At 48.8% G+C, this 21,379-nt stretch overlaps 1 protein-coding gene across 3 annotated transcripts; it reads right to left on the bottom strand.

Annotated features, from left to right (window-relative positions):
* Window positions 1-1,035: 1,035 nt before the first annotated feature.
* Window positions 1,036-21,077, bottom strand: LOC109906429 (atrophin-1). 3 transcript variants are annotated; one of them, XM_031786238.1, is made up of 11 exons: window positions 20,696-21,077; window positions 20,101-20,206; window positions 13,157-13,300; window positions 12,218-12,322; window positions 9,885-10,004; window positions 6,972-9,778; window positions 5,516-5,732; window positions 3,872-5,345; window positions 3,539-3,682; window positions 1,970-2,150; window positions 1,036-1,827 (listed from the first exon to the last, which is right to left on the bottom strand). In XM_031786238.1, the coding sequence occupies exons 3-11, from the start codon at window positions 13,181-13,183 to the stop codon at window positions 1,794-1,796; spliced, it is 5,109 nt and encodes a 1,702-aa protein (XP_031642098.1). In that variant the 5' UTR covers window positions 13,184-13,300; window positions 20,101-20,206; window positions 20,696-21,077; the 3' UTR covers window positions 1,036-1,793. The 3 variants fall into 3 exon arrangements, with proteins under 3 accessions (XP_031642098.1, XP_031642103.1, XP_031642105.1); XM_031786243.1 differs by lacking the exon at window positions 20,101-20,206; XM_031786245.1 differs by lacking the exon at window positions 20,696-21,077 and having other exon boundaries at window positions 3,872-5,342; window positions 20,101-20,659.
* Between the last annotated feature and the right edge of the window lie 302 nt (window positions 21,078-21,379).

Raw genomic sequence — 21,379 nt, 5'->3', positions numbered from 1 at the left:
TCACCACATATGCTGAGCACTTGTTGGCTGCTTTTCCTTCACTCTGCGGTCCAACTCATCCCAAACCCTCTCAATTGGGTTGAGGTCAGGTGATTGTAGTCATCTGATGCAGCACTCACTCTCCTTCTCCTTCACTCTCCTTCTTGGTCAAATAGCCCCTACACAGTCTGGAGGTGTGTTTTGAGTCATTGTCCTGATGATTAAAAAAATGATAATCCCACTAAGCGCAAACCAGATGGGATGGCGTATCGCTGCAGAATGCTGTGGTAGCCATGCTGATCAATCTGAGGTGCAGTTAGCTCTAATGAACTTATCCTCTGCAGCAGAGGTAACTCTGGGTCTTCCCTTCCTTGTCCTCATAAGAGCCAGTTTCATCATAGCACTTGATAGTTTTTACGACTGCATTTGAAGAAACTTTCAAAATGATTGACATTTTTTGGATTGACTGACCATTTCTTAAAGTAATGATGGACTGTCATTTTTCTTTGCTTATTTGAGCTGTCCTTGCCATAATATGGACTTGGTCTTTAACTAAATAGGGCTATCTTCTGTATACCACCCCTATCTTGTCAAAACACAACGGATTGGCTCAAACGCATTAAGAATGAATGAAATTCCACAAATTAACTTTTAACAAGGCACACATGTTAATTGAAGTGCATTCCAGGTGACTACTTCATGAAGCTGGTTGAGAGAATGCCAAGAGTGTGCAAAGCTGTTATCAAGGCAAAGAGTGGCTACTTTGAAGAATCTCAAATATAACATATGTTTTGATTTGTTTATCACTTTTTTGGTTACTACATGATTCCATAAGAGTCATTTCATAGTTTTGATGTCTTCACTATTATTCTACAATGTAGAAAATAGTAAAAATAAAGAAAAACCCTTGAATGATTAGGTGAGTCCAAACTTGACTGGTGCTGTATGTTTTATGTGTGTTTTATATAAACACAAAGACAGAGATGCACGTGTTTGTGTAGAGAGAGAGAGAGAGAGGAGAGAACATACTGTACACAACCACATCAGAGACCCATATATTTCCCCCCAAAAATGATGTAGTTTATCTTCTGTCTTTTTCCTTCATTTGCATCTCGTTTCACAATAAAAAAAAACTAAAGAAACCGCCATACCATGAAAATGTAATAAAATAACAATACAAATAATATGTATATAGAATTATACAATTATCAACAAACAGACATGAATAATAATAACAATACAACTAATCGTTAACATAATATGACACTTGTTAATCGCTGGTCTCATGCATACTCATACACCACCCATCCGTTAGGAAAGAGAGGGCGATTACTAAAAATAGAACCAGGAGTTCAACCAGTTCAGAATAAGCGCCTAGCTACATGCAATGACATAAAAGAGAGCCTCATGTACACATTCTTCCTGGCATAAGGTCATTTACACCAGACTGTACTGCATTATATTGCTGCTCCCACCTAGTATACTGTACAGGGCACAATACAAAACTGGAGTTGAAACACATACGCTGTGATGCGCCCAGAGTCTGGGGCTATGGTATAGTACAGACAACACAGACTGTGAGCAACGTTTTCACTCCTCTCATCCCTCTCTCCCCTTTTTCATCTGGTTTCGCAATCAGTTCATTACTCCTCAGGTTCCTATGGTTTGATGCTTCCTTCATTGTTCTTAGTGCTTCTGTTTTGTTGTTTTCTTCTTCCTCCTTTGGGTTTGTCTTCCGTGGGCTTGTTCCCCCTCTCTTCTTCCTCCTTTGGGTTTGTCTTCCGTGGGCTTGTTCCCCCTCTCTTTTTCCTCCCTTACAGGGTCTTGTCGCTTTCCTTCTTTAAGTGGCTGAGGAAGAGAGAAGAGACTGTATGAGACAGGGTCAGGGATGATGCACACACACACACACACACACACACTCTCCCCCACCTCTACCAGACACAGTCTCCCCACACCTCACCCAGCTCCCCTGGTCCCATTAGTAGGCTACCTGTAGTACTCGTCCTGGGTGAGGGAGTGATGGTGGTGGTGGTGGATCCACTGCTGTTCCAGAGCCAGTCTCTGGATCTGCAGCTCTGCGCTCTGGGCCTGCTGCATGGCCTGGAGCTGGTGGGCCGCTGACATGGAACCTGTCAGAGAGGAGGGCTGGGGCAGCTCACGGAACGGAGCGCCTGGAGGGGGAAGGAAAAGGGAAGAGGAAAGGGAGAAGAGTAGAGACAGGTGAGAAGAGGAGACAGGTAAGAGGAGGTGTGGAGAAGAGGAAACAGGTAAGAGGAGGTGTGGATAAGAGGAGACAGGTGAGAGGAGGAGTGGAGAAGGAGATAGACAAGTGAGAGGAGGAGTGGAGAAGAGGAGAGACAGGTGAGAGGAGGAGTGGAGAAGAGGAGAGACAGGTGAGAGGAGGAGTGGAGAAGGAGATAGACAAGTGAGAGGAGGAGTGGAGAAGAGGAGAGACAGGTGAGAGGAGGAGTGGAGAAGGAGATAGACAAGTGAGAGGAGGAGTGGAGAAGAGGAGAGACAGGTGAGAGGAGGAGTGGAGAAGGAGATAGACAGGTGAGAGGAGGAGTGGAGAAGGAGAGACAGGTGAGAGGAGGAGTGGAGAAGGGGATAGACAGGTGAGAGGAGGAGTGGAGAAGGGAGAGACAGGTGAGAGGAGGAGTGGAGAAGGGAGAGACAGGTGAGGGGAGGAGTGGAGAAGGGAGAGAGGTGAGGGGAGGAGTGGAGAAGGGGAGAGACAGGTGAGAGGAGGAGTGGAGAAGGGAGAGACAGGTGAGGGGAGGAGTGGAGAAGGGAGAGATAGGTGAGGGGAGGAGTGGAGAAGGGGGAGATAGGTGAGGGGAGGAGTGGAGAAGGGGAGAGACAGGTGAGAGGAGGAGTGGAGAAGGGAGAGACAGGTGAGAGGAGGAGTGGAGAAGGAGATAGACCGGTAAGAGGAGGAGTGGAGAAGTGGAGAGACAGGTGAGAGGAGGAGTGGAGAAGTGGAGAGACAGGTGAGAGGAGTGGAGAAGAAAGACAGGTGAGTGGAGAAGGAGATAGACAGGTGAGAGGAGGAGTAGAGAAGGGAGAGACAGGTGAGAGGCATGGAGAAGAGAGAGACAGGTGAGAGGAGGAGTGGAGAAGTGGAGAGACAGGTGAGAGGAGGAGTGGAGAATAGAGAGACAGGTGAGAGGAGGAGTAGAGAAGTGGAGAGACAGGTGAGAGGAGGAGTGGAGAAGGATATAGACAGGTGAGAGGAGGAGTGGAGAAGGATATAGACAGGTGAGAGGAGGAGTGGAGAAGGGAGAGACAGGTGAGGAGTGGAGTGGAGAAGAGAGAGACAGGTGAGAGGAGGTGTGGAGAAGAGGAGAGACAGGTGAGAGGAGGAGTGGAGAATAGAGAGACAGGTGAGAAGAGTGGAGAAGAGAGAGACAGGTGAGAGGAGGAGTGGAGAAGTGGAGAGACAGGTGAGGTAGATAATGACAGAAAGATAGTTACAGTAGCTATCATATTCATGATACAACACAGAGACAGGCAGACAGAAAAATAAACAAACAGACTGAAAAAACAAGCCTTTCCTCACCGAAGAGCTGTTGTCGTAGCACCTCGCTTTCAGTGAGGGGGTGTGCCAGGATGGGGGTGCCCAGCGCTGCCCCTGGGTAGGGCAGGCGGGCCAGGGGAGACCCCGACGCCAACGGGTCCATCAGGGGGTGCACCCCGCCCGCCGCTAGGGGCCAATGATGTAACAGGAAACACAAGGAGATATTTAATAAGAGTCACAGCATCAACAACCACGTTAACATCAACATCTGTATCAGACAGGAAGAGCTTTCTCAGGTCCAGCTCAAAAGAGCACTAAATAGTAGTGTGTAGATCATAGTACAAGATCACAACTGTGGTTAGCAGCAGTGGGTACCTGTGTCTTGCTGGTGCAGGTGCAGGTGGGAGTGGATGTGTGAGTGCTGGTGATGATGAGGCGTGACGTTCAACATCTGAAGACGCCCCGGAATCTCTCCTCCTCCTGTTCCTCCTCCTCCACTTCCACCACTTCCTCCACTTCCATTGCTTCCCCCTCTTTCTCTTTCTCTCTCTCGCTCCCTCTCCCTCTCTCGTCCCCTCTCTCCACCGGCTGGCAGCCCCGCTCTGTCTCGCTCTCTTTCTCTCTCCCTCTCTCCACTCCTCTCTCTCTCAGATGTGGTGGGGGAGCGAGTGAGAGGGGGGTAGGTCTCGGGAGGGGCTGTCACCGGGGCCGGGGCAGGTGGGGGGTGAGATGGGGGGAGGGAGCTGGGAAAGGAGTGTGGTGCGGGGTGATGGAGGGATGAAACAGGGTTAGAGGAGGGTGGTGGAGGAGCGGGCAGAGGTGCAGCTACGGGGACAGGGGGTGGAGGGGCTGGTGCAGGTGCAGGGTGAGAGGGGAGCGAGGGAGGAAGCAGGGAGAAGGGGGGAGGGTTGGAGAGGGACTGAGGGGCGGGAGGAGGGTTAGGGAGGCGACTCACTGGGGCTAACGCTGGGTTCTGGAGGGGCGGTGGAGGGGGTGGAGGAGCCTGGGGAGGGGGGGTGCCATAAATGGCCACCTCACCTCCACCCCCTCCCCCCAGCAGTAGGGAGTGAGCATGTGCATGAGCGTGTGCGTGGGCATGCGAGTGGGAGTGGGCGAGGGCGAGAGCCGTAGGATCTCCCAAGGAGCCCGGCTGGTACACCCTGTCCTCACTCTTAAACTCAAACCCCGGCTTCATGCGCTCACGGTGGGCTGCCACTGCATGGGGAAACCCCATCCCCCCTAACCCTGCACCCCCCATCCCCCCATGTCCTCCTCCATGCCCCCCTGGCCCTCCCTCCATACTGCCCCCATAGAGGAAACCCAAGATGGCTGCCGCTGTGGCTGCATCAGCAGGCATGTGATGTGGGTGGGCCAGAGCATGGTTCTGGAACTGGGGGAGGAAGAAGGAGGGGTGGACATGGGGGTGGCCATGAGGGTGGCCATGATGGTGGACATGTGGGTGTTGGTGTTGGCGACTAGCCCCGAGGGGGGACATGGCGTGGGGCCGGGCATACTCGCTCAGGGTCCGCAGTGCGGGGGTGTCAGGGCCCAGGTACGGCCCTCCTAACCCGATCCCCAGAGCCCCCTGTGGGCCAACCACCGTTGAACCCCCCATTGACTGCATGAGGAGGGAGTGTGGGATGTGTTGAGAGAGGGAGGGGTGGAGGTGGGAGTGGTGGAGGTGAGCGTGGGGGTGAGGGTGAGGGTGGGAGTGGTGCTGCTGGGGGTGAGGTTGAGGGTGAGACCCAGGGTTAGAAGAAGAGGAGTTAGGGTCGAGGAGGATGGAGGAGGAGGGGAAGAAGAGAGAGGATCCCTGGCGTATATTTGCATTGTTATTGTCCTTCTGCTGCTGCAGGGAAAGAGGGAGCATTTAAAGAGACAAAAAGGAGAAGGAAATTGAGCATTGTGTCCCTCTCTCATCGCCCCCCCCTCCCTGCCTCAATATACTCACTTGTAGATGCCTCTCCAGGTCCCTCTCCCTCGCTCATCGCCCCCACCTCCCTGCCTCAATATACTCACTTGTAGATGCCTCTCTAGGTCCCGCTCCCTCTCTCTCTCCCTCTCTCGTTCCCGCTCTTTCTCCCTCAGGTCTCTGGCCCTCTGCTCCACCTCTCTCCGGGCTCTCTCGATAACCTCGTTCCTCTTCTTCCACAGTTTGGAGCCGTCCAGGGGGACAAAGAGAACGTCGCTGCGGGCGCAGGAGTTTCCACTGCCCCGATCTAGAACCCTGTGGAACCTACAACCACATCAGCAAAATATAACCAATTTATGCATCGGATTTTGTTCCCATATGATGATACTATCTTTATTACCTGGCAATGTCTTCTGTGACAGGTGTTGTCTTTGATATACTGTAGGCCTGTCTACAAAACATCTTCTGTGACAGGTGTTGTCTTTGATATACTATAGGCCTGTCTACAAAACATCTTCTGTGACAGGTGTTGTTGTCTTTGATATACTATAGGCCTGTCTACAAAACATCTTCTGTGACAGGTGTTGTTGTCTTTGATATACTATAGGCCTGTCTACAAAACATCTTCTGTGACAGGTGTTGTTGTCTTTGATATACTATAGGCCTGTCTACAAAACATCTTCTGTGACAGGTGTTGTTGTCTTTGATATACTATAGGCCTGTCTACAAAACATCTTCTGTGACAGGTGTTGTTGTCTTTGATATACTATAGGCCTGTCTACAAAACATCTTCTGTGACAGGTGTTGTCTTTGATATACTATAGGACTGTCTACAAAACCTCTTCTGTGACAGGTGTTGTCTTTGATATACTATAGGCCTGTCTACAAAACATCTTCTGTGATGGGTGTTGTTGTCTTTGATATACTATAGGCCTGTCTACAAAACCTCTTCTGTGATGGGTGTTGTTGTCTTTGCTATACTATAGGCCTGTCTACAAAACCTCTTCTGTGATGGGTGTTGTTGTCGTTGATATACTGTAGGCCTGTCTACAAAACATCTTCTGTGATGGGTGGTGTTGTCGTTGATATACTGTAGGCCTGTCTACAAAACCTCTTCTGTGATGGGTGGTGTTGTCGTTGATATACTGTAGGCCTGTCTACAAAACCTCTTCTGTGATGGGTGTTGTTGTCTTTGATATACTGTAGGCCTGTCTACAAAACCTCTTCTGTGATGGGTGGTGTTGTCGTTGATATACTGTAGGCCTGTCTACAAAACCTCTTCTGTGATGGGTGGTGTTGTCGTTGATATACTGTAGGCCTGTCTACAAAACCTCTTCTGTGATGGGTGTTGTTGTCTTTGATATACTGTAGGCCTGTCTACAAAACCTCTTCTGTGACAGGAATACATTTCTCAGCCCCTTTATCTAGAAATAATAGCTGACATATTATGATAAGTGCCAGTGACAAAAACAGAGATAAAAACCACATAAATCAGTTGTTAGAACTTGTTAGAGTGACATATGATGGAGCCCTTCTGTTGCTATGACGCCTGTCCCATCTCACCGTGCTGATTGGCTGGCGTGGATCGGAATGTCCACCGGCTTGGGCTCAGGGGAGGGGCTTCTCAAAACAGGAGGTGGGCTTTCACTCTCCTCCCTCTCCTCTATTGGTTCCTCCTTGATGACAGGTGGGGGAGGTGGACCTGTGGACGAATCAGAATGCCCATCTCTAGGAAGGGAGGAGCTACAGACAGGGCCCGAAGTGCCATTGTTGTTGCCGGGGTTACTAAGAGGTGGGGGTCCTTTTGAGGCGTTTTGAGGTGAGAGGGACTGAGAGAGAGAGTTGGTATGGCTGCTGCCACTGCTACTGTTACTATTGCTGTTAGTCGGGACCAGGTTGTTCCCACTGTTCCCATTGGAGTGGTAGGGGCCGCTGAAGGGGGCGTGGCTGTTCAAAGTGCTGTGAAAAGGTGAGGGCCGACAGCCAGGTGACACACCTGAACCAGGAAGTGACATGTTGGCCCCGGAGGAGGAGCCTGGCGGGTAGGAAGGAAACCCTCCCATCTGATTGGTCGAGGGGCTTAGTAAAGGAGAGAGGGGTGTTGCAAGAGTCTGATTGGAGGAAGAATAATTTGCCGGACGAACGTGATTGGGTCCCAGGCCGGAGGGGGGTTGGGGCTGAGTAAGGGAGGTTTGGGGAGGGGGGAGAGGGGGAGGAGGTGGCGGAGGAGGGTAAGGAGCATTCGGAGGGTGTCCATGAGGAGTGGAGGAGGAAGAGGAGGGAGAAGGAGATGGGGGTTGGGGGGGACCGCCACGGTTTTGGTAGAGAGACGACTCTCGCTGGTTGGTGTCCCTCTCTCGGTCCCTGTCTCTGGGCTGCTGGGCTGGAAAGTGGGGGTGGGGCAGGTGGGGGATCTGAGGTCCACCTGGGTAGTCTCGGGCCAGGTTTGGAGTCATTCCAGGAGGACTGGGGTACTCACGGGCCGGGCCGGTGGAGGGTGGGCCACCAGGGGGATAGTCCTTGGCCCCAGGAGGGTACTCTCTGTGGAAGTGTTCTGGTCCAGAGGGGGGACTGTGCCTTGTCTGTGCCTGGTCCATCGATGGGGGGTAATCTCGTTTGGAGGCGCTTTGAGGATGTGGGTGGGGGGGTAGGGTAGGGTGGCTGGGGTTGTTTTGGGGTGAGGAAGGGGGGTCGCGGTTTAGCATGGGGGCTGCAGGTAACCCACTGGTCGAGCTTGAGGGGTTTCCTAGGGGGAGGGGGTTATTATTGGGGTTACCATTTCCCCCCACCTCTCTCATCTGGCCCCCAAACTCGCCCCACCGCCCCCCCTCTTTGTCTCTGGGGTGCCCCCTTCCTCCCCCAGCACCGGTGGGTCCAAACTCTCTGTTCTGATTCTCATTACGATTCAGTAAAGGAAACTCCCTTCCTCCTACATCCCTCTCTCCCTCCCTCTCCCTCTCTCTATCCCTCTCTCTTTCTCTGAACACCCCCGGTCCAAATTCTCTTCCCCCAGGACCCATGGGGGGGTCTCTCACAGAGCCCTGAGGTCCCAGGCCTGGGTACTCCCGGTTCTGACCCCCAAACTCCCTCCCTTGGACCCCATTAGGACCACCCATCCCACCAGAAGTGCTGCTGTTACTACCACTACTAGCCGAGAAATCCCTACCTATCTCCCTCCCCCCATACTCCACCCTCACTCCCCCCCTCTCCCTCTCGCCGGCCGCCCCTCTCTCCCTTTCCCCTCCCCCGGAAGCGTACCTGGGGAGGTACTCCTTGTGGGGGTGGGGGAGGTAAGGGGGGTGGGAGGAGGACGAATGGCGGGAGGAAGGGGGGTTGTAGACGGATGGCAGTTGCTGCTGCTGCACTGGGGGTTGGTGCTGCGGCTGGTGAGCGTGGTGGTTACCAGAGTAACGGGTGTAGCCCCAGCTCCCCTGGCAACCGGTTGCGGTGCCTCCCTGCCATCCGGTGGGGCTGTAGTGGTGGGGGTGGGGCGGGGGCTGGGAGGGGGGTAAGGGGCTGGTTTGGGGTAACAGAGAGGGAGGAGCCGTCTTGTTGTCCATTAGTTTCTCACCTTTCTCCATTTTCTCTCTCTCTACCTTGACTTCTGAGGGCAGGTTCTGCCCCCCTAGTTCTAAGGGTTTCAGCGCTGGTGGAGGAGGAAGGGGTGGTGGAGGGGGGTGTGGAATGTTGGGGTTGCTGAGGGGATAGTCTCCCCCGGCGACAGTTGCCTTGGTCACGCACTGAGCTTTAGCTTTGGAGTTCATTCGATTGCCACTGTGCACAGTGTCAGCGCTGGCCGGTCCATACTCCATCTTGCTCACCAGCTTGGAGTCCTGTGAGAAATAGGACTTCCTGACACTATTGCTGTCATTGGCTGAATCCCCTGCTCCGCGGAGAGAGGGAACAGGAGCAGAGGAAGAGATGGAGGAGGATGGCAGCTTCAGAGAAGGGCTGTCCTCTATTCCTCCATCCGTCCTTTCTCCATCCCCGCAAGACTCATCCCCTCTCCCCTCTCTGGCTGCTCTCCTTTCCTCTCCTCCTGTCTTCCCCACTCCTCCCTCTTTCCTTTTCTCCCGTTCCCCCTCTCCTTGCTTTGGTGAGTCTGGACCATCAGAGTCCGAGTCTAAACTGGCTGGAGGCGAGGCAGAGAGACTCGGGGAGGAAGATCGATTGTCCTGGTCGATGTCCCGCCCACTGCTCAGACTATTGGCCAAGCTCCCTACAACTGAGCTCCTGCTGCCCTGGGATTGACCATCCTCGTTGTCACTGTCACGTGACTGTCTGGGAGCCGAGGGTGGGGGCGGTATAGTGGGGGGAGTACTGTCAGTTGAATGAGTTGAAGTCGGTGGGTTGGTGACAGAGGAAGAATCCTGATGACATAAGGTGAATATGAGGAAAGTATATATTAATTCAATGTTGACATTAAAACATCCTAATTCAACCTAGTGGTGCAGTTCAACATCACGTTACACTAACCTGGACTTTCTGCCTCTTTGGTGGAGGCACAAGTTCCTCCCCTTCACTCTCTGACGAATCATGGCCTTGCGATCTGTGATTGAAGCGACTGACAGCCAATTCCTCACCAGCAGCTCTTTGCTAAGATACAGAATATGCATGCATATCATTTTTTTAAGTAAGAAAGACAAATTCAACGAGAGATGACACTGCAGGTAAAAGCAGTATAAAACACCCCACATTGGCACTACAATTGTACATATAAGGTAATCATGGTGGTGATGACTCATACAGGCACGCACACACGGCTTCATTAAGGCTTACATGGAGATCAATATCTAATAACTGACAGCCTCTTCTCTCACTCACACACACATGTACACACAGACACACACACACTCTTGTACAGTCGTGGCCAAAAGTTTTGAGAATGACACAAATATACATTTTCACAAAGTCTGCTGCCTCAGTTTGTATGATGGCAATTTGCATATACTCCAGAATGTTATGAAGAGTGATCAGACGAATAGCAATTAATTGCAAAGCCCCTCTTTGCCATGCAAAAACATTTCCACTGCATTTCAGCCCTGCCACAAAAGGACCAGCAGACATCATGTCAGTGATTCTCTCGTTAACACAGGTGTGAGTGTTGACAAGGCTGGAGATCACTCTGTCATGCTGATTGAGTTCGAATAACAGACTGGAAGCTTCAAAAGGAAGGTGGTGCTTGGAATCATTGTTCTTCCTCTTTCAACCATGGTTACCTGCAAGGAAACACGTGCCGTCATCATTGCTTTGCACGAAAAGGGCTTCACAGGCAAGGATATTGCTGCCAGTAAGATTACACCTAAATCAACCATTTATCGGATCATCAAGAACTTCAAGGAGAGCGGTTCAATTGTTGTGAAGAAGGCTTCAGGGCGCCCAAGAAAGTCCAGCAAGCGCCAGGACCGTCTCCTAAAGTTGATTCAACTGCGGGATTGGAGCACCACCAGTACAGAGCTTGCTCAGGAATGGCATCAGGCAGGTGTGAGTGCATCTGCACGCACAGTGAGGCGAAGACTTTTGGAGGATGGCCCTGGTGTCAAGAAGGGCAGCAAAGAAGCCACTTCTCTCCAGGAAAAACATCTGGGACAGACTGATATTCTGCAAAAGGTACAGGGATTGGACTGCTGAGGACTGGTGGTAAAGTCATTTTCTCTGATGAATCCCGTTTCCGATTGTTTGGGGCATCCGGAAAAAAGCTTGTCCCGGAGAAGACAAGGTGAGCGCTACCATCAGTCCTGTGTCATGCCAACGGTAAAGCATCTTGAGACCATTCATGTGTGGGGTTGCTTCTCAGCCAAGGGAGTGGGCTCACTCACAATTTTGCCGAAGAACACAGCCATGAATAAAGAATGGTACCAACACATCCTCCGAGAGAAACTTCTCCCAACCATCCAGGAACAGTTTGGTGACAAACAATGACTTTTCCAGCATGATGGAGCACCTTGCCATAAGGCAAAAGTGATAACTAAGTGGCCCTGGGAATAAAACATAGATATTTTGGCTCCATGGCCAGGAAAATCCCCAGACCTTAATCCCATTGAAAACGTGTGGTCAATCCTCAAGAGGCAGGTGGACAAACAAAAACCCACAAATTCTGACAAACTCCAAGCATTGACTTTGCAAGAATGGGCTGCCATCAGTCAGGAGGAGGCCCAGAAGTTAATTGACAGCATGCCAGGGCAGATTGCAGAGGTATTGAAAAATAAGGGTCAACATTGCAAATATCAACTTGTAATGCAACTTGTAATTGTCAATAAATGCCTTTGACACTTATGAAATTCTTGTAATTATACTTCAGTATTCCATAGTAACATCTGACAAAAAATATCCTAAGACACTAAGGCAGCAGACTTTGTGAAAATTAATATTTGTGTCATTCTCAAAACTTTTGGCCACGACTGTACAGCTAACTTGTGGTGCCACACAATTCAGTCCCATTCAAAGTCCTATTTTCCCTAAACTCTAGCCCTAACCTGTACTCTTACCCTAACCTTAACCCAAAAACCTAACCTTAACCTAACACTAGCTCCTAACCCTTAACGCAATTCTAACCCTAACAATAATTCTAACCTTAACCCTAAACCCCCTAGAAATAGCATTTGTCCCCATTTGGTACCCACAAGAATAGTTAAACACGTCCACACACACACTTTACTATAGACAAATCTAGATGGAAAGACTACATGACAAACAAAGCCATAAGGAGAAAGAGACTGCCATTACTAGAGACAGAGAGGGACAACATTACAAGAGATTCTTAGAGAGAACACGGGAAAGAACAGACATAAAACATGATAGGTTCTCACCGTCTGCCTGTCGTTTCGTTCTGCACGAGAAGGGCTGGGATGCGGGCGTCTACCCCTCCTCTCCTCGTTGCTTCCCCCCCGCCTCCGCCCACTGCGCATTGGCATCTGAACCGACAGGGGTGGAAGGGGCAAGAAGGAGAAAAGGAGAGAGAAGGAACAAATGAAGAGAGAGAAGGGGAAATGGGTTATGAGGTGGGTAAAGGGGGGTAGAGGTGGGTAAAGATGGGTAGAGGGAGGTAAAGGGGGGTTGAGGGGTGTAGAGGGAGGTAAATGGGGGTCGAGGGGGGTAGTGAGAGGTAAAGGGGGGTTGAGGGGTGTAGATGGAGGTAAATGGGGGTCGGGGGGGGTAGCGGGTGGTAAAGGGGTCAAAACAATAAGTAAAGAGGACAAAACCAAGGAGTGAGAGAGGGGGAAAGGGGGAGAGGGGGAAAGAAAAAAGTGAGGGATAGAAAGGGCAGAAAGGAAGGGAGAGGGGATCAGGGAAGGGTAAGGGGGAATGAAGGATGATGAAATAGGGAGGGGGCAGGAATGAGGGAGAAAGGATAGAGGATCAGTGATGGGTGGGAGGGGGGGGGGTAAGAGCATGAGGAGGGAAAGGAGAGAGGATCAGTGATGGGTGGGGGGGGTAAGAGCATGAGAAGGGAAAGGAGAGAGAAGAGGAATTGGGAGGGTAGAAAGCGGCAAGAACGAGGAGAGAAGAGAACAGAGAGAGGAATAATTATGACATCAATGTCTACACAGAATATACACACAGAATATCTTAACTTCAAAAGCCTTATTCATCTTAAATTATGTAAAATGTAACATCACAATCCATCTCTGTGCAATATAATACAACATATTAACAATAAATACATCTGCAATCTGACCCACACATGCACACTCAGCTACACAGGGGAACAAGGTAGAGATGAAGGAAGCCATTGAAACAGTTCATACCGATTCTTTGTGAGTTCGAGTTTTCATCGTGACTCCTTTATGATGTCCATCCCTCCCCACAGGCCATAGCAGTGAATGAAGTGGTGTCCTTGTCTTTCTCTGTAGGACTGAAAATCACCGCACCACCATCTGAGCTTCTACAACCTGGAAAAAAACCCCACAATGATGAATTGTCTACCTAACCAGGCCAGTCCCATTGAATTAGGTAGCATCAGAAAACCCCATACAAATCAAATACAATAATACAACAACAATAAAACAACACATTATTTTACAGGACACGTTACAGTGCACCATCAATCATAATAACAAATGATGTACACATGTCGAAGGATAAATATTGAATAATCAATATCGAACAATAACATTACAACTACGGTTATAGGCAATTCATTGCAATGGTGGACTGATTAACCTGGCATGGCTTTGAGTGCATGTACAAGTCAAGGATCCTCAACACAGCGATGCTACAGGAAAACTGATATCTGACTCATATCACACTTCAATACTGAATGGATGCATTGATGAATAATACACCGCAGTTCAGATACAACCTCTCTCATCATCACCCAGTGCCTGGGCTTACCTCCGCTGTACCCGCACCCCACCATACCCCTGTCTGCGCATTATGCCCTGAATATATTCTACCATGCCCAGAAACCTGCTCCTCTTATTCTCTGTCCCCAACGCTCTAGGCGACCAGTTTTGATAGCCTTTAGCCGCACCCTCATACTACTCCTTCTCTGTTCCGCGGGTGATGTGGAGGTAAACCCAGGCCCTGCATGTCCCCAGGCACCCTCATTTGTTGACTTCTGTGTTCGAAAAAGCCTTGGTTTCATGCATGTCAACATCAGAAGCCTCCTCCCTAAGTTTGTCTTACTCACTGCTTTAGCACACTCTGCTAACCCTGATGTCCTTGCTGTGTCTGAATCCTGGCTCAGGAAGGCCACCAAAAATTCAGAGATTTCCATACCCAACTATAACATCTTCCGTCAAGATAGAACTGCCAAAGGGGGAGGAGTTGCAGTTTACTGCAGAGATGGCCTGCAAAGTAATGTCATACTTTCCAGGTCCATACCCAAACAGTTCGAACTACTAATTAAAAATAAAAAAAATTGAAAATTACTCTCTCCAGAAATAAGTCTCTCACGGTTGCCGCCTGCTACCGACCCCCCTCAGCTCCCAGCTGTGCCCTGGACACCATTTGTGAATTGATCGCCCCCCATCTAGCTTCAGAGTTTGTTCTGTTAGGTGACCTAAACTGGGATATGCTTAACACCCCGCCAGTCCTACAATCTAAGCTAGATGCCCTCAATCTCACACAAATCATCAAGGAACCCACCAGGTACAACCCTAACTCTGTAAACAAGGGCACCCTCATAGACGTCATCCTGACCAACTGGCCCTCCAAATACACCTCCGCTGTCTTCAACCAGGATCTCAGCGATCACTGCCTCATTGCCTGTATCCGCTACGGAGCCGCAGTCAAACGACCACCCCTCATCACTGTCAAACGCTCCCTAAAACACTTCTGTGAGCAGGCCTTTCTAATCGACCTGGCCCGGGTATCCTGGAAGGACATTGACCTCATCCCGTCAGTTGAGGATGCCTGGTCATTCTTTAAAAGTAACTTCCTCACCATTTTAGATAAGCATGCTCCGTTCAAAAAATGCAGAACTAAGAACAGATACAGCCCTTGGTTCACCCCAGACCTGACTGCCCTCGACCAGCACAAAAACATCCTGTGGCGGACTGCAATAGCATCGAATAGTCCCCGTGATATGCAACTGTTCAGGGAAGTCCGGAACCAATACACGCAGTCAGTCAGGAAAGCTAAGGCCAGCTTCTTCAGGCAGAAGTTTGCATCCTGTAGCTCCAACTCCAAAAAGTTCTGGGACACTGTGAAGTCCATGGAGAACAAGAGCACCTCCTCCCAGCTGCCCACTGCACTGAGGCTAGGTAACACGGTCACCACTGATAAATCCATGATTATCGAAAACTTCAATAAGCATTTCTCAACGGCTGGCCATGCCTTCCGCCTGGCTACTTCAACCTCGGCCAACAGCTCCGCCCCCCCCGCAGCTCCTCGCCCAAGCCTCTCCAGGTTCTCCTTTACCCAAATCCAGATAGCAGATGTTCTGAAAGAGCTGCAAAACCTGGACCCGTACAAATCAGCTGGGCTTGACAATCTGGACCCTCTATTTCTGAAACTATCTGCCTACATTGTCGCAACCCCTATTACCAGCCTGTTCAACCTCTCTTTCATATCGTCTGAGATCCCCAAGGATTGGAAAGCTGCCGCAGTCATCCCCCTGTTCAAAGGGGGAGACACCCTGGACCCAAACTGTTACAGACCTATATCCATCCTGCCCTGCCTATCTAAGGTCTTCGAAAGCCAAGTCAACAAACAGGTCACTGACCATCTCGAATCCCACCGTACCTTCTCCGCTGTGCAATCTGGTTTCCGAGCCGGTCATGGGTGCACCTCAGCCACACTCAAGGTACTAAACGACATCATAACCGCCATCGATAAAAGACAGTACTGTGCAGCCGTCTTCATCGACCTCGCCAAGGCTTTCGACTCTGTCAATCACCATATTCTTATCGGCAGACTCAGTAGCCTCGGTTTTTCGGATGACTGCCTTGCCTGGTTCACCAATTACTTTGCAGACAGAGTTCAGTGTGTCAAATCGGAGGGCATGCTGTCCGGTCCTCTGGCAGTCTCTATGGGGGTGCCACAGGGTTCAATTCTCGGGCCGACTCTTTTCTCTGTGTATATCAATGATGTTGCTCTTGCTGCGGGCGATTCCCTGATCCACCTCTACGCAGACGACACCATTCTATATACTTTCGGCCCGTCTTTGGACACTGTGCTATCTAACCTCCAAACAAGCTTCAATGCCATACAACACTCCTTCCGTGGCCTCCAACTGCTCTTAAACGCTAGTAAAACCAAATGCATGCTTTTCAACCGGTCGCTGCCTGCACCTGCATGCCCGACTAGCATCACCACCCTGGATGGTTCCGACCTAGAATATGTGGACGTCTATAAGTACCTAGGTGTCTGGCTAGACTGCAAACTCTCCTTCCAGACTCATATCAAACATCTCCAATCGAAAATCAAATCAAGAGTCGGCTTTCTATTCCGCAACAAAGCCTCCTTCACTCAAGCCGCCAAGCTTACCCTAGTAAAACTGACTATCCTACCGATCCTCGACTTCGGCGATGTCATCTACAAAATGGCTTCCAACACTCTACTCAGCAAACTGGATGCAGTCTATCACAGTGCCATCCGTTTTGTCACTAAAGCACCTTATACTACCCACCACTGCGACTTGTATGCTCTAGTCGGCTGGCCCTCGCTACATATTCGTCGCCAGACCCACTGGCTCCAGGTCATCTACAAGTCTATGCTAGGTAAAGCTCCGCCTTATCTCAGCTCACTGGTCACGATGGCAACACCCATCCGTAGCACGCGCTCCAGCAGGTGTATCTCACTGATCATCCCTAAAGCCAACACCTCATTTGGCCGCCTTTCGTTCCAGTACTCTGCTGCCTGTGACTGGAACGAATTGCAAAAATCGCTGAAGTTGGAGACTTTTATCTCCCTCACCAACTTCAAACATCAGCTATCTGAGTAGCTAACCGATCGCTGCAGCTGTACATAGTCTATTGGTAAATAGCCCACCCTTTTCACCTACCTCATCCCCGTACTGTTTCTATTTATTTACTTTTCTGCTCTTCTGCACACCAATATCTCTACCTGTACATGACCATCTGATCTTTTATCACTCCAGTGTTAATCTGCAAAATTGTAATTATTTGCCTACCTCCTCATGCCTTTTGCACACATTGTATATAGACCCCCCCTTCGTTTTCTACTGTGTTATTGACTTGTTAATTGTTTACTCCATGTGTAACTCTTTGTTGTATGCTCACACTGCTATGCTTTATCTTGGCCAGGTCGCAGTTGTAAATGAGAACTTGTTCTCAACTAGCCTACCTGGTTAAATAAAGGTGAAATAAAAATTTTAAAAAATAAAAAATAATTCAGAAGAATCACGGTTAAAGGAAAACTCCACCCGAAAAATATATTTTGGTATTTGTTTCATTAGTCCATTGTTTATATAGTCCCACAATTGATATAGTCCCATTTTGATTTATACCTCCAATTCAACAATGGACTACTGAAAAAAATGCCAAAATATAGTTTTGGGTGGAGTTTTCCTTTAAGGACATGCAATCTGTACACAGATGTATAGATACTGTTGTGTATGACAATAAACACATTTGGAAGAAAATATTGTGTGCACAGATTATTCCCTTATGCTGATGAACATTGAATACTGTACAGCACCTTCCCAAAGCAATTGGATGCGTGTATGTGTTCTAGTCTTTATCGGCCTATCAGAACCCACTAAGGTGTTGTTTAAACCTGGGTCAGAAAGAGTTTAAGCTGTTATAGCCATCTCCAGGGCTATCCCAGAGCCACATTAGCCCCTTACCTACCCTACAGGAGCCCAGCCCAGACCCAAACCGGCATGGGGTTAAAAAGAGCCCAGACCCAAACCTGCATGGGGTTAAAAAGAGCCCAGACCCAAACCTGCATGGGTTTAAAAAGAGCCCAGACCAAAACCTGCATGGGGTTAAAAAGAGCCCAGACCCAAACCTGCATGGGGTTAAAAAGAGCCCAGACCCAAACCTGCATGGGGTTAAAAAGAGCCCAGACCCAAACCTGCATGGGGTTAAAAAGAGCCCAGACCCAAACCTGCATGGGGTTAAAAAGAGCCCAGCCCCAGACCCAAACCTGCATGGGGTTAACAGTCTGATAATTCATTCATTCATAGATCTAGAGCTGGGAATTGCCAAGGACCTCACCCTACAATATTATCATCATACTTAGGTGCCAATACAATATGTATTGGGATTCTCACAATTCTATGTTTTGTGTATCGATACTGTGATTTTATTGCGAATTGATGTTCCAAAAATATTGCTAACCATATCTCTGCTGCAAAGAGACAACAGATCATGAGAAAACGAGTTTTGATCAGTCATGGGAAAATAATATTGCAATATTGTCAAAACGATGCGATACGATATATCATCAAAAATAATATCCCAATATGTAACTGATTTCCCCCCCATAACTAATAGATACAGGTAATTGACCATGACATGCAACATATATGTCCAACTCATTCACCCATTCATTCATTAGGGTAGTAGACTATGAAATTTGACACAGGTTTTACAAGTCCAACTCATTCACCCCTTCATTCATTAGGGTAGTAGACTATGAAATATGACACAGGTTGTACAGGTCCAACTCATTCACCCCTTCATTCATTAGGGTAGTAGACTATGAAATATGACACATGTTTTTACATGTCCAACTCATTCACCCATTCACCCAGTCAAGCTCATGTATACTGAATGAGGATATAAATAGAACAGTGGCACACTGGGTGATATAAAGGGATATATTTAGCCAGGTAGTTAGCACTGACAATGGAGGTCCTTGTGTTCAACCCATCGAGCAGTAAACACACAGATGCAGTGTGTGGTGGAACCATTACTACATATATGAATTATTAGTGCATACTGCATATGTTGACTTATTCATACACTCACACACTGTATACAAACAGTTACAGCTGTTAGTTACAGATTCACACACAGACACACACAGACACACACAGACACACACATTGAATAGTAGTGTATAGTCACTTGGCATGAATTCAACATCAGGCGAGTGTGTGTCACCAACTGGCTTTGAACCTGGACTAAGCTCCACAAGACTGTGTTATCCTGCTGAGCTAAACGCCTAGGCATTAGCCTGGAGAGCTAACACAAGTCCACGGCTCAGACTAGGCTTGTCAGTCGTCAAGCTATCTTGGTTCACAGAACCCCCTCCTTTACACGTGCAATGTGCATAGCGCTATAGTGACTTTTCCCATAGACATGTTGTCTACTATATTGCAGTAGTTAAAGAATTCACAATTCCACACACTCAATGATAAACATTGCGCCATCACTTGTGCTATGAAATCAATATTTGGGGAGTGTAGGCCTATGGGCCCAATGTAAAGCAGAGGAGGGAGGCTATGGATCCCAATGACACATAGATACTGTATACAGTCAGTGTATATCTTAGTCACAGGTGGCTGGCTGCTACTATTCATGGTTTAATTTGCTGGTCCCTGGCTGTGGTCCATCAACACTAAAAGCAAACATAGCATTTACCATAGCTTATAATAATCAAACAATGTATAGCAATGGTGAAACAGACACACACATATGTGCACATGAACTGTTTCTCGCTCTCACACACATCAATGCATTAAAATGAAATATGTGATGCATCGCAGCATGTCTTTAGCCCGTGTAAGCATGCAGTTACACAGCTCACATCACCGAAAGACACCGACACGCAGACACCGAGAAGCAGGCATCGAGAAGCAGGCACCGCAAAGGTTCTCTTTCTCCTTTCTTCTCCCGCTACTGTTATTGATACACATGCAGATGCGACCGGCTCTGCTATTCTGTACAACAAGCGAGCTACATCGAAATAGACTACACAGGCGATTTGGACGCTATGTGTAATAGCACATATTGGCTAACACTGATAATGCAGAATGGAATGGGTCCTGTGTCTATCTATGCCTGTTGTGTTTCTCCCATAGCGTACTGTTTTTTTTCTTCATGTCTTGGAAAAATAATTCGGAATAGAATGGCGAATGGCATTCTTCACCGAGACGCCTTTTCTCGTTGGAATGTGAGTGCGTCTGTTGTGCGTTGTAACCTAACACACATTTTACCCGGGCATGAATTACACATAACGAATGATCGTTAACGCACAAAGAAAGGGGAGGGAAGACACAAACGTGGCCAACAAGAATAGCAAAAATATATAAGCATCCATTTTCCCTTCTCCTTACCTATGATATCCAGCGATGCGTGTCCCCTTTCACTCTCCCTTTCTTTAACCGTCTCTCTCGGTTTATACTGTACGTTGACATGCACACATAGGGGCAGCACGCGCACCTATAAACAGAGGCTGCTGGATCATATTGCAACGGTTCCGCAAATAATGCAGAATGTTCTCTCCTTCCCAAATCGTTGCAGGAAAAAACGGGGTGCCGCTGAAGACTGTACGAATTGATGCGTACGTTTGCCTCTTCCCCACCCCTTCTCTTTCTCCCCCTTCCTCCGTCAAGACGACTTGCACTTTTTGCCGTCGGTACAGTCACAAAATCTACTGAGGGCGAGCAAGGGATGCACTTCGAGGAAGAGAGAAAGAGAGGGAGAGGAGGGCGTGATTTGCATATTCTTAAGGAATGGGGGAGCGAGAAGAAAGGGAGTAAGGAAGAGGCGCAGAGGGCCAACACTCAGAAGAGGGGAGGGAAGGAGAGAAGTCCCTTTTTCAGTTTTATCTTCCCCCACTCCAATGTAGGATCACTGTGCATTAGCCTACTATATGCTAATTTGCATGGACCCTTTATACACACAATAACTCGGTTTACAGAATCTTACCTTTTCTCCCTTTGTTCTAAAACTTCTCCCCGTCATTGTATTGATAGGCAAATGGCTACAGCATGCAGCCCAACGTGTGGTCAAACAGCATCGAACTGAATAATGCCATTATAGCCTAGATAATAGTGCAGTCTCAAAGTTTCCGTGTCCATTCTATTCATGCCTAGAACGGAGTTCTTCTTTGAGTGTATAACCCTTTCCCCTAAAACCTAGGCCGAGGCCTACCCCGGTTCTTCTCCTTCCACCTCTCTCTCCCGGTCTACCTCTCTCTTTTACTCTGCACAGTGTCGGGGGAGCTAGCTACAGTGTGATCAGTCAAGCGGTTCTGCAAACCACCTCCCTACTCTCTCATTTCGTTTTTTCTTCCCCCTTTACACAGCCCCCTATCCCGTCCCCTATTGTGTAGTAACCATAGTAACCATGTGAAGGAGGGAACTACTGCGCTTGCGCGCCTTTTACCTTCACGTGAAAAGGCCACGTCTCGCGCTCCCTCTGCTGCTACATTTAGAACATGCAATGGATATACCTGCAACAATTTATATAACAGTGTAGGTACAGTTGATACATTGTTAATATGATGCAGCTTGTGCCTGCATATAGTGCGCATTACACGTGTCAGCCACGCCAGGGGGCTTATTTAGGAGGATGCAATTTTACAGAGCTTTCAGATATTGAACAAAATTA

Source organism: Oncorhynchus kisutch, linkage group LG2, assembly GCF_002021735.2.
Source record: "Oncorhynchus kisutch isolate 150728-3 linkage group LG2, Okis_V2, whole genome shotgun sequence".
Lineage (NCBI taxonomy): Eukaryota > Metazoa > Chordata > Actinopteri > Salmoniformes > Salmonidae > Oncorhynchus > Oncorhynchus kisutch.
Note: the sequence above shows the minus strand (reverse complement) of the source record. Positions and strands in the feature narration are given on the sequence as shown.